The 12733-nt window shown below is 36.7% G+C and overlaps 2 protein-coding genes and 1 long non-coding RNA gene across 4 annotated transcripts; 2 read left to right on the forward strand and 1 right to left on the reverse strand.

Annotated features, from left to right (window-relative positions):
* Nucleotides 1-9: 9 nt before the first annotated feature.
* Nucleotides 10-3407, forward strand: mphosph6 (M-phase phosphoprotein 6). The gene is made up of 5 exons (XM_017486186.3): nt 10-227; nt 612-724; nt 2395-2485; nt 2584-2690; nt 2783-3407. Exons 1-5 carry the CDS (start codon nt 177-179, stop codon nt 2919-2921), a joined length of 501 nt encoding a protein of 166 aa, XP_017341675.1. The 5' UTR covers nt 10-176; the 3' UTR covers nt 2922-3407.
* Nucleotides 2996-10766, reverse strand: hsd17b2 (hydroxysteroid (17-beta) dehydrogenase 2). 2 transcript variants are annotated; one of them, XM_017486184.3, is made up of 5 exons: nt 10502-10766; nt 7068-7280; nt 6314-6499; nt 5057-5194; nt 2996-4928 (listed from the first exon to the last, which is right to left on the reverse strand). In XM_017486184.3, the coding sequence occupies exons 1-5, from the start codon at nt 10764-10766 to the stop codon at nt 4606-4608; spliced, it is 1125 nt and encodes a 374-aa protein (XP_017341673.1). In that variant the 3' UTR covers nt 2996-4605. The 2 variants fall into 2 exon arrangements, with proteins under 2 accessions (XP_017341673.1, XP_017341674.1); XM_017486185.3 differs by lacking the exon at nt 10502-10766 and adding an exon at nt 9290-9473.
* On the forward strand, nt 9619-10717 carry LOC108275403 (uncharacterized). The gene is made up of 2 exons (XR_001814688.3): nt 9619-9841; nt 10532-10717. It is a non-coding gene; the product is annotated as an uncharacterized LOC108275403 (long non-coding RNA).
* Nucleotides 10767-12733: the final 1967 nt, after the last annotated feature.

Consider the following 12733-nt stretch of genomic DNA (forward strand, 5'->3'; position numbering starts at 1 on the left):
ACAGGCCTTGTGCGCATGCGCGGTATGTCTCTCTATTTACGTTCGCGTGCAGCAAGTTTGTGTGATGCTGTTACCTAGACGCTTCATTGGGGAAAAATCAGAAAGCAAAAGTAGTTGCGGGTATTTCTGTTTTGTATAATTTACAAGTGGGAAATTTATAACAATAATCTGCTAAAATGCCAAATGACGGCTCAACGAAACTGTCGAAAAACCTTTTACGGATGAAGGTAAGTGTTGGTTTCTCGCTAGCAGACATCTACAGAAAGCTAACGCACGCGCGCTCTCGTGCTCGCCGTAAAGCGTTTAGTGAAGGCGAATTAATGAAAGAGTGCACGCGCTGATTAAATAGCCACAGTAAAGCACAATAAATAATTGTTGTTTAGGATTTGTAGTTTTCACAGCCACAAAAAAATACACGCGTCATTAATTAGCTCGTTATAATTAATCTCCTGGGATTTCAATCTAGCAAGTCAATTTGGGATCAAGTTTCTGTAAATGTCAGATTGAGGTAAATAAATGTGCAGTGGATACTTCAAGTTTTGCTTTAGGGGGTTGTTTCTTGTCTAAATGCACACTTCAATAACAACGGGGTTTTTTTTTCTCCTCTGCAGTTTATGCAAAGAGGTCTTGATGCAGAGGCGAAGAAACAACTTGAGGAAGCGGAGAAGAGGATCATAAGTGATGAACATTGGTATTTGGACTTGCCTGAACTTAAAGCAAAAGAGTAAGATTTTATCATCTTCCTGTGGTTATGATTTCAGTAAGAACAACCAGTAAACTGCTAGGGACAATGTGGCCAAGTATGGAATGCATCTACAGAGAGAGAAATGGATAAGACAAACATTTCCTCTTTTCTGTTGCTGCCAACTGGGCGATGATATTGCCTCCATGTATTCACTAAAAATAGATAAAACTTTTCATTTGTTCCACAAGCTATTAAGATTTTAAGCAGATAATACGCATAACTATGCAAGCCCTAAGTGGCTATGTATTATTAATTTTGTTCTTTGTTGTTTTCTCGTGATCTCGACATAACCAAAAGATAATTTTATCCTGAGTAAATCTGGCACTTTGTGAATGGGACTGGTTTTACATGCACGTTGGCATCTTCACCATAATAAATGTAATAACTTCCTGCTGTAGAGATGGACTTTATCTCTGCATTAAGAGAGAGGGATGTCCCCTCTTCAAGTGTCTGACACTAATGTGGAAATTGTCAATCCTGCAGGGAAAGTATTTTTGTAGGACATCCCAGAAGATAGGATCACCCCAGTTCTCTCCACAAAAAGCCAATAGGATTTTTTCCATTGGCTTTTGGAGTATGTCCGAAAATAATCTCTGTGACCAACAAAAGTTTATGATTCTTACATGTTTCGAGGCTGTAGTAGATGAGTTTTCCTGTTCGGCGCCATGATGTTTGATGTCCCAGACAGCCTCTGTAGTCCCACTTAGCCACTTGTTAGCAACCATCTTTTTCAAGACATACCCTGAGTGGGGTATTACTGATGTATTTTATGTCATAGTATAAAACATGAACATATCTTGAGCTTGTGTTAACCACAGACCTTATTTCAGTCATTTAACCAAAAACCCATAATAAAAAAATTAACTTCGAGACAATGGATGTCCAGTACACAGGAAAATTAAGTTGAGATCACGAGAAAACGGGGAAGAGAAAAAAAAGAATAATAATGCATGGCCAGTTCCGTACAGACCAGTAAGCATGTTGTTCAGCTGGTCTGTCTGTAGCAAAGTGCAGGGTGTGTGTGTTTTGTTTGTTTGTTGGTGACACTGTGATATTTGTAATGTTTGTTCCTTGTGATTGTGCTGCAAACCAATTTCCCCACTTGGACAAATAAAGTAATCTGATCTGAGTAACTGCTAATTCTTATCAACACTACTTCTATTGTATACAGGGGAAAACTGGGGTTAGGAGGTGGTGAAGCCATACTTATTTTATGGGCATCAACAATGATTGAGCAGCATGACTCAGTTTGTGTTGTATGGAAATGGTCTTTATGTAGCCACTTGAAATACTATAAAATGGCAGAAAGGGATGAAGACATTCTTGATTGAGAAAAGGAAGAGGAGGGGACCCATAGCGAAACATGCAGTGCCAGAAAAAAGCAGGGACGTGAATGATGATAGAACTTTAAAAAGAGCGGATCATGGGCATCAACATGGAGAACCACTTGACAGTTACAAGCTAACTATGTATGCGAGTTATCACCTTGTTGTTAAATATATTTTAGAAGATGTATAAAGATTGCATTTCTGATTGTATATGTAATTTTTCATATTTATATTAATACAGTATTGTTGCCAATTTAACAGCAATTGTGCAGATTTTTGTACATGTAGACTAAGCTGAATTGTGTATGTCCTTTTATATAGAAGCTACATTGTTGAAGAAAGAAGTTATGTCCCATGTGAAGACTTGGTTTATGGAAGAATGTCATTTAAGGGATTCAATTCTGAGGTTGAGGTAATCTGTGTATCTGTTTCCCCTGCTTTTAAGTATCTAGTCCTACTTTCTGTTAACTGTATAATGTCTTATTTACCATCTGAATGAATCCTCTGTAGAAACTGATGGTTTTAATGAATGCTCCCAAAGAAGAGGATGATGAGGAGGAGGAGAAGGATGTGACTCGAATGGACACTGATATTACAGACGAGGAGATGGCCATGAGGTATGTGTAGAAGAGAAATACAACATTTGATTTTGAGCATTTATGTTTACAGTGCACATTGTCATTTAAAGCTATTTTTATTTTACTTCTAGATATGGAAGCTTGGTTGAAAGCATGAAAAGAAGATTTGCCAAAAAAAGGGATCGCTCATCTGTGAAGAATGAAGAGGATGTCAACCATAATATTGAAGATACTCAACCCAAGAAAGCATTCTTAAAGCCCCAGGATTAAGGGATTTTTATAGGCTTTATAAAGTGTGTGGGGTTTGGTGTTTTGTTTTTTTTTAACTCTATAAATGCGCGCACTTTTTTTTTTTTTTTTTAATTAATGTTTTAATGCCTTTACAATCATTCAGTGGGGAAAAAAAAGGATGCTGTAAAATAGCAGTAAAAATGGATGTTGTGCATCCTTATTTTTAAATGATTATGATCATTGTAATGTGTGTTGGTTTTTATTTATTTTATTCTAGTTTTTTTTTTTTTTTTTTTTTTTTTTGGCCAGCCATGAGAAGGTATATTTTAGGGTGCAAGATCTGGAATGCCTGTGAAATTTAAAGGTCTGGTGTTTCCATACCTGAGAAAAATATGGTAATTTCAAAGTAATTCTGGAGTCTGCATGGAATTTCTGTTGTTAAAGTAAAACTCAAGACACAGTGTTGTAATCTCTTGTCTGTAGGCACTAACACAAACTCTTCAATACACATCATATTTTTCTTTTTGTGATGCAGTTATTGACCCTTAAGTGAACCCCTCTTCCTCCAGGGGCTGGTGCTGCAAATTGTTACAGCAGGGAAGAAAGTCAGCTTTCCCTTTAATGTGTGTTTTTAGAATGGTTACATAGATAGAATAATGTATTAATTTGTGTTTTAAGATTGTAGCCATCAGATTTCCTGCAGAGTCTGCCCTCATTCTGAAAATACACATTAAATAGAGTGGTAACATATTTGGACACTGTGGCAATGCATGTTCTCTTAAGCATATCCCTGTTTAAGGTATACTGTCAGGTCCAAAATTATTTGTACAGTGTCAGTTTTCAGACTTCTGCCTCTGTACACCAGTACAATGGATTTGAAATGAAGCAGTCAAGATGAGTGTAGTGTAGACTTTCAGTTTTAATTCAAGGGGTTTAACAAAAATTTTGCATTAACCATTTAGGAAATACAGCCTTCCATGTGCACAGGCTCAAAAGTAAATGGACAAATGATCAATCATAAACATAAGGATTATTTTTAATACTTGGATGCAGATCCTTTGCAGACAACGACTGCATTAAGTGTGGAACCCATGGACCTCAGCAAATGTTGAGTTTCCTCCCTTGAGATGCTTTGCCAAACCTTTACTGCATCTGCCTTCATTTGCTGCTTGTTTGTCGGAATTTATGCCTTCAATTTTGTCTTCAGTATGTGAAGAGCATGCTCAACTGTTTTGAGGCCAGTTGACTGACCCTGCCATTTAAAAATTTTCATTTTTGACTAATGGTTAATGATTTGGATTGTGAGCCATTCCTTCCCTTCTCCATACTCTTCTCTTCCCCTCATTCTGGTACAAGTTAGTCTTGTTTTCATCTGTCCCTAACATCTTGTTCCAGAACTGATCAGGCTTTGTTTTTTGTCTGGGTTTTTTTTATTTTGTGTTTTCATCTTTAAAACAGGCCACACCTGACCTATCAGTCAATTGTCTGATTACTGTTGAGCCTGTGAATATGAAGGGACTCTGTTAAAAAAAAAAAAAAAAAGTAATTAATTCCTCAATGTCTAATGCAATATTTTTGTCAAACTCCTTGAACTAAAGCTAAAAGTGAACACTTCAATCACATCTTGATTGCTTCAGAGAGAGAGAGCACATCCCATGTGCAAAAAAGTTTATAGTGAGAATATGCATATAGTGTAAAGTGTTTCAACTTTTGGAAGCCTGGCCTACTGGGCAGAACTTGTTAAAGGAAATATCTGTGCAAAAATAGCATCAAACAGCAACGTAGGACAGATCCTTTGTAGGACTGGAATGGCCCAGGCGTTGTGTCCCGGGTGGTAAAAGGGCCTTGGTTTTTCTGAGAGTAATGCGTGTTGTAAATCATCCAGAACTGGCTTGAAATCGGTACAGGCGTGAGCAGTCATATTACTTAAACGGTGCTGCATAGAGCAGATGTACTCTTCTCCATATACATCTATTACTTCTCGGGGCTGGGTGCTGAGGATCTCCTTTTGGATTTTAATCCAGTCCTCTTGATTGCCTAAAATATCTGATGCAGAAATATTGTTTTTTTGACTGGATGAAAATGATCGTGAAAATTCCTGGACATATTAAATACAGGGGGTTATGGTGTAAACCTAATACAAATTGTGTAACAATATTTGGTTGAGTACTTACTTGTCTTAAAGCCCCCTGGCTGAACAATGACTACTTTAATACCCCAGCGAGACAGTTCCTGTCTCAGAGCTCCATAGTAAGAAAGTACAGCTGCCTTAGATGCTCCATATGCAGCGAAACCAGGAAACGGAACTTCTCCTAGGAAAATCCATTGAAATAAAGATTTACATAAATGCATGTAGGATCACAGGATGGTTCAATTGAAATGAATAGTATGCATTTACTGACAATTCAGTTACACTTTTAATTTTACAAGTGCGTCTCAAAAAATCTGAATATCGAGGAAAAGCTAGTTTTTTTCCATAATTTAATTCAAAAAGTTTAACTTTCATATTTTCTAGATTCATTACACATAATGTGAAATGGGGCACTCGGTGGCTTAGTGTTTAGCACGTTCACCTCGCACCTCCAGGGTTGGGGGTTAATTCCCACTGTGGCCCTGTGTGTGCGCGGAGTTTGCATGTTCTCCCCGTGCTGCAGGGGTTTCCTCCCCCAGTCCAATGATATGCATGGTAGGCTGATTGGCATGTCCAAAGTGTCCATAGTGTATGAATGGGTGTGTGAATGTGTATGTGATTGTGCCCTGCGATGGATTGGCACCCTGTCCAATGTGTACCCCACCTTGTGCCCGATGCTCCCAGTAATAGACTCCAGGTTTCCCCGTGACCCTGAAGGCAGGATAAGCGGTGTAGAAGATGGATGGATGGATGGATAATGTGAAATGTTTGAAGCCTTTTTTTATTTTTATTATACATCTTACAGTTCTACATTTATGTGTAATGAATCTAGAATATATGAAAATTCCACTTTGAGTTAATTTACAGAAACAAAGTAACTTTTACACAATATTAAAATTTTTGAGATGCACCTGTATGTGCAGTGTTGAGTTCTATTTAACCAATGCAATGAACAAAATGGGGTCCAAGGAAGAACAAGACATTTGTAATAAAACTTACAGATTAAACCACCAAACAAGACAATATCCAATACACTGGGCTGTGTTTTGACGTTATTTTACAATCTTCCTTTATAATCTAAAAATTTGTGCTGACATGACAATGCCCTGACACTAAAAGTCATGTTGGTAACCAGATTTTATCTAGCATGTTATCTTAATTATGATTTTAAGATTAAGATAAAGAAAAGAAAAAAAAAATCACAAAGCCTTTATATACACCTTTATTGGGCATGATGCTACAAACCTATGTGAAATAACCATAATATATAGTTATCTACAAAGTAGACAACACAACATACCTGACATACTGGATACACACACAATCCTTCCTTGTGCTTGTCTTATCAAAGGCAGGAAAACTTTGGTCACCTCCACACCAGCAATAAAATTCACATTCATGATTTTTCTTAATATTCTCATGGGAAGAAGTTCTCCATCACATGTATGTCCAAGCACTCCTGCATTGTTCACTAGTCCCCAAAGACCTGACCAGAAATAAGAACTCGTAAATCAGGGTATTATTTCAGATACTCTACAGCGCCTGCATTTCAAATATAATACAATGTAAAATCTTATCAGTTTTCACTTTTGGGTATTTCTCATAGTTATTTGATTTTAAACCTTAAAGCCAAAAACTGCCAACCTTTGAAAATGCTGGTATCTATTTAATACCTCTATGAAATATTTCGCAGGCCGGTTTGCTTATATTTCTTGTGTAGTAGTAGGTCAAGTGACAAAACAGGCTTTACCACTGTCACAGGTTACAAGCTATCATATGACCACTCATTATTAAAAAGAAATCCTGTTTTTTCACCTGCAAACTTTCGACTGTGCTGAACGTTATATTGTTTTAGGGTCCAAACATTTTGTCTATACTAGCAAGGAGTGTCTTACATTTTATGAACAATAATATCATTTTGTCAAATAAGAATACATCACTGTTGAAGGACAAGCAAATCTTTGTATCAGGTTTTGATAAAGAATTAACCACACCAAGCGCTCAAGTCTAGTACAATACTGTAATTTTTTATTGCCACTTGTCTTGGCATTTACCTGCCTCTCCTATTTGACTCTTGATAAGCTTATGTGCTTCAGAGATTTGGTTGACGTCAGTGATATCCATCTGTAGGATGGTAAGCTGTGCAGAAGAAACTTCCCTGAGCCTCTGTGCACCAGGTCCAAATTCCTCCAGCACTCCAGCATACACCTTTATCCCAGCTTTGTCCAGGATTTTAGCAAGATTGTATCCAAAACCAGAGTCACAACCTGTTACACACACAGACACACACACACAGTGCTGGGTAAGTTACTCAAAAAAAGTAATCCACTACAGATGACTAATTACTACTTTAAAATTGTAATCTGATTACATTACTGTCAAACCTACAACCTACAAACGTACAAAAATACAATACAAAGTGAAGCTCATAGTTCTTTCAGTCATTTTTTCAGTTTTCCGGTGATTCATTAAAGAACATGATCATTGGCCAACTCCTGTAAAATTAGCCTAAAATGCCTATCTAAGGTATACCCAAAGTAAAATAAAAGCTGTTCCTGAACCATTTGGAGTACATGCATGAATTTGATCTCTTTTGAAAGGTGACAATCTGGTGACAAGGTGATTTTCCCCCCAGAATCACTGTAAGTGCTACTGGTATTGAGTAATAGAAGTTTGAACACACTGAAATAGAAGAGTTGTTTCCCGCCTGATTATTATTGTTATGTTTTCCATACAGATGACTACAGCTGGGAGCTATTAGCTGGAAAACACAATTACACCACAGCATGAAGCCTTTTCTAGTCCAAGTTCAAATTTGATGACAGTACCAAAGAAAATTTATATTTTACATGTTTTCTAAGGGTATGTCCATGCGTTCTACCAAAATGACCCTGTGGTGACTCCAAAGGACCCTTGGTAACCATGGACACATACCTAGGATAAAAAGGCTATTACTTTAGATTTTTCTCATAATTTTGGGAACTAATGAAAGGTGATACTAAGAGCTATCACATCACACATCCAGTCATCTACAAAAAATGTATATTCATAATTTAAAGCTTTGCATGCTTTTATGCGCAGAGAAACGAGACACTTGCCACTAAAGCAGCATATCATATGTTTCAGAATTTCATTGGCTATACAACGTGCCAGTGAAATTCATCCACACAATCGGTTGCAACAGGGTCAACAATCGAAAGGTCGGAGTCCAACTGTGGATATAACAAATGAATATTATAGGTATAAGGACAGGAAATATAAATAAAAGACAATATTCCGATTTTCACAGATGGATCAAAAGACCTGCAGAGGCAACAGGAGCTGGTTTTACTGTGCCTAATTACCGAGCAGGGTACAACAAAAGAACATCTGACTATTTAAATATTTATACTGTTGAACTATTTGTCATGCTGATGGTGTTAGAGTGGAGTGAACAAACAAGGTGCATCAACATTTTGAAATATAGCAATTCTATATCTGCCCTTACAAGCATAATGTCAGGCACAGCTAGAAGCCACCAGGATCTGTGTTGTGACATTTTGTTTATCTATTCAAGATTAATCAGCAAGTGATAAATATCACATTCATGTGGGTCCCAGCACACTCGGGTACTCCAGGGAAATGAGAAGACAGATAAATTGGCAAAAGAAGCAGTCAAAAAAGGAAATGTTGAAATCAACATTAAGTTATCAAAATCAGAAGGGAAAAGTATAGTGTGGAGGAAAGTAAATGAACAATGGCAGTAACAGTGGGATAACGAAATTAAAGAGAGACATTTGTACTCTGTACAAAGCAAAGTAGGTATCTTAAGAGATAAGGGAACTAAGCGGAAAGACCAAGCAATAATAATTAAGTTGAGAATGTAGCAATCTCAACAGCACACTTCACATAATAGGAAAACATCCAATGGGACTATCTGATCAATGCCATGAGGATGAGGAAATGTATGTTTAAATTTTTAAGAAAGACTGGATTGGAAAGTCAACTCTAAAATAAAAGGACTATAATACAGAGCAGAAGGTGACAGTAATGCAACAATTTGGATATCCAAACACGCAAGGATCAATTAATTACAATATTCATTGTAAGTATATTATTTAATTATATTTCACATAAAATTCCAACACACCATCAAAGGACTTTTTGTTTGAGATTGTAGCAGATGTAAAGGATGAGGGGAATTTATACGTGCGTCAGGTTTTTCGACAAGAAACACTTCTGCACATGATACACCTGTGTATCCTCACTACTCTGGAAACTTCCTCACTCCTCGTACCTCGCGGTGAAATTAAAGAACTGATATATCCTTCAAGATGGTTGACGTCGATCAATATCCGGGTCATGGGCTGGAGGACGGAGGAGCGAGGAAACATCAATTTGAGTACGGAGAATCACCAAAGGAATATTCACAAGCGAAGCGAAGTTATAATGGAGAAAGATTACACGAGAAAGGTTATACGTGAAAGATTAGGTACACCTGACCGTAATTTGAAATGACGCAACAACAGTCCGTGGGTATTTACTGATTTAATAATGTTTTTTGGACAATTTTTATTTTTTTACATTATTGGGTTGTTTTGACCTTTGCCAGTGTTGTGTCTTTGTATTAGACTACAACTTGAGAAAAATAAAGTAGACACTCGGAGGTAAAGATAACTCGTGTATTAACCAGAGCAAGAGAGTGAAACATATCAATGCGCATGGCTAATTACCAATCAGAAATCAATGCTAAGGGGGGGTGATTCCACTTAAAGAAATAGATCCATTCTATAGACTACAGCCAGTGTAACAAGACTGTTTTTGTCAGGACTATTATGAGGTTTCATAGGTGAGTTGCCTAAGTTTTGTAAGCGTTTGTATATCGGTGGTCTCTGTCGAATCACAAGAATCTTAGCTTTCCAAAGGTATATCGCATGAATGCCTATGTACATACAGAAGCTGACGCAGTTTATTAACTGACGCAGTTTATTAACTGACGCAGCCTCGTAAAACGGGATTTATTTCAAAAATGCATTTTACTTAATATTGTTTTCTTAACAATAATTTTGTAATGCAAGCAACATAATATTATTGACATCATATTGGCTCTCCTGTTCTCCACAACATACTCTCCTAATTTTATTCTCTATACTGATGGATAATGTTCAATGGCATATTGACATCTGCATGAAAAGTCATTTCCACATCTTAGTTTACACTTATCCAGAAGCAACTCAGCTGCAATTTGAAAAATGCTAAGAATGCCTGAGAGATTTTCACTTAAATCATACACACTATACATATTAGAATAAAGGTTAGATTCAAGAATAATGTTTTTTTTCTTTTTCGATTCAGATTGAAGCATGAACAAAGGATCCCTATATGATTTTATATTCCATATACTGGTTTTGAACTTATTTGCATTTTACAATTAACATCTTTGAAGAAATAAGATACTAAGTTTCACTATCACTGTTTCAACAGTACTTTGAACAGTAAAGCACATTACCTGTAATGAGCACTGCTTTGCCTTGCACAGGCAGTATGTCCTCTTTTCTTCCAGCAGTGAAGTGGATCACACAACAGCCACAGCTGGCACTCAGCAGTATCGCTGCCACACTTCCATTTGATATCCAATAGCACAGTATCACCTCCACCACCACGAGAACCACTGACCATGACAAGTGACTTCTGCTCCATCTCACCATCAGCAGTGCAGCATTGGTAGCTGCGATCAACACACACAGCCAGAGCTCCATTCCACTTACCTCCATTCTCACCACTACACCTGGAAGAGAAACCACCTTTACACTTAAATAAGCTGCACTGAGTCACAGTCAGCCTTCCTTTTGCTTAACCTTTCACATAGCTGTACTATCTCATAAAAGCCACACCCTACACACAGCCAAGGAAGCTCAAAATCCGCCTTTTTATGTGAGCAGGTTCGGGTAGAGTTTGTGGGATGTAACCTGTCGTCTTATCAACTCTTAACGTTAACAAAAAAACACAACCATGCTTTCTTCAACAAATACCTGAAACATCTGACTCTAACGGCAAAATGGTTTCTCATTCTAATGCTTGTTCTCATCTGAACTGTCTGGGTTGGTCATTTGAATATGCTTTTATTACAGTACATTGTTAATATACTGAAAGTGCAATAATAGAGCAATTCTAGTATTCATGCAATATTCACACTGATATCACTGTGTGTGCATCATGGATTTAAATACATACAGCATGATATATTTAAGGCATACCAATGTATACTTTTGCTTGTCTTATCAAATGCAGGAAAACTTTGGTCACCTTCATGGCGGCAATAAAATTCACATTCGGTTCTCTATCACATGCATGTCCAAGCACTACTGTATCATTCACCAGTCCCCAGAGACCTGACCAGAAATAAGAACCAATTAATTAGTGTATTACAGCACCTGCATTTCAAATGTAATGTAATGCCAGTAATGCACAATCTTGATCAGTTTTCACTTTTTACTGATTTTAAGCATAAGAAAACATTCAAAAGATTTATTTATTTTATATATCTTCTGGACATATTTTTGCAGGCCAGTTAATTGCTGTGTTGCGTAGCAGGTAGGTTAAATGTTAAGGGCAAAACTGGAAGTACTGGTATCAAGCAATATACAAGCAATCATATAACCACCTTTGTCTGTTGTACTGTAAAATGTTCTGAATCATCATGTGGATAACTTTCAGCTATGCTGAAAAGTATACTGTTTTGAGGTTCAGAGTCTATGGTTACTATTGAGGGCTCTTAAATTTCAATTGTTATGAAAAATAATAATTTTGTGAAATAACAGTATCATTGGTGAATGACAAGCTAATTTTCAGATAGGCTTTCATAAAGGATTGACTGTAACCAGGGACGTCACTAGAGATTTATGAATGGGGGGTCTGGGAATACTCCTTCCAAAAATGTTAAAGCCACCAAAAGGTGTACTTGTCTCATAATTTGTGTTAGAGACTGATCTAATATGACTTACTTAAAGTATATAAAGAAATGAAAGTCCACTTTGTCCACATCTACCATCCTATCAAGCACCAGCAAAAGGCAAAAATGGCTGAACTATGTAACCAAAGTACTTTTTAGATTGTATATGGAGTAAGTGAGATTTATTTTTATATTGTATTTATACTGTATATTTCTTCTTGTCATTATCTGTTTTGTATTAAAGCTTTGGCAATATTGTTTTTTAAATAAAGGCATGATTAAAATTGAAACTGGAAAATTGAAATAGAGAGAGGGAAATGAGAAGACATGTAGGTAATATAATACCATTAAGGAAAAAATCTTTTTGTTTCACCCCTTTTTTAATTGTTGCTCAAGATTAAGCCAATAATTCAAACTGTCATCCACAATGGGGAAATATATTATCTATTTATTAGTAATAAAATCTCATTTTAAAAAAATCACAAATATTTCAACTGATATTACAAAACTACACCTCACAACTCACTTTTGATACTTCTGTTCAATACTTCCTATTTTTAATGTAAAGCCAGTGAGACTGTAGTGGACTAGTGGCTCTTTCTGTCGGTGTTGATCTGCAGTGCGTGTGTGTGAGAGACAGAAAACAGCCTGTAACAGGGATAATGCTCAGAATCATTTAAAATAAAAAAAAATAATAAAAAAGTCACATTTAATCAGTAAGCTGTGTGGCGTGTGGATCACTCCCTGACCAACAGGCTTGAGTCAGGTGTCTTTCAGAGGTTTGATTTC

This window comes from Ictalurus punctatus, chromosome 14 (genome assembly GCF_001660625.3).
Source record: "Ictalurus punctatus breed USDA103 chromosome 14, Coco_2.0, whole genome shotgun sequence".
In the NCBI taxonomy this organism is placed as follows: domain Eukaryota; kingdom Metazoa; phylum Chordata; class Actinopteri; order Siluriformes; family Ictaluridae; genus Ictalurus; species Ictalurus punctatus.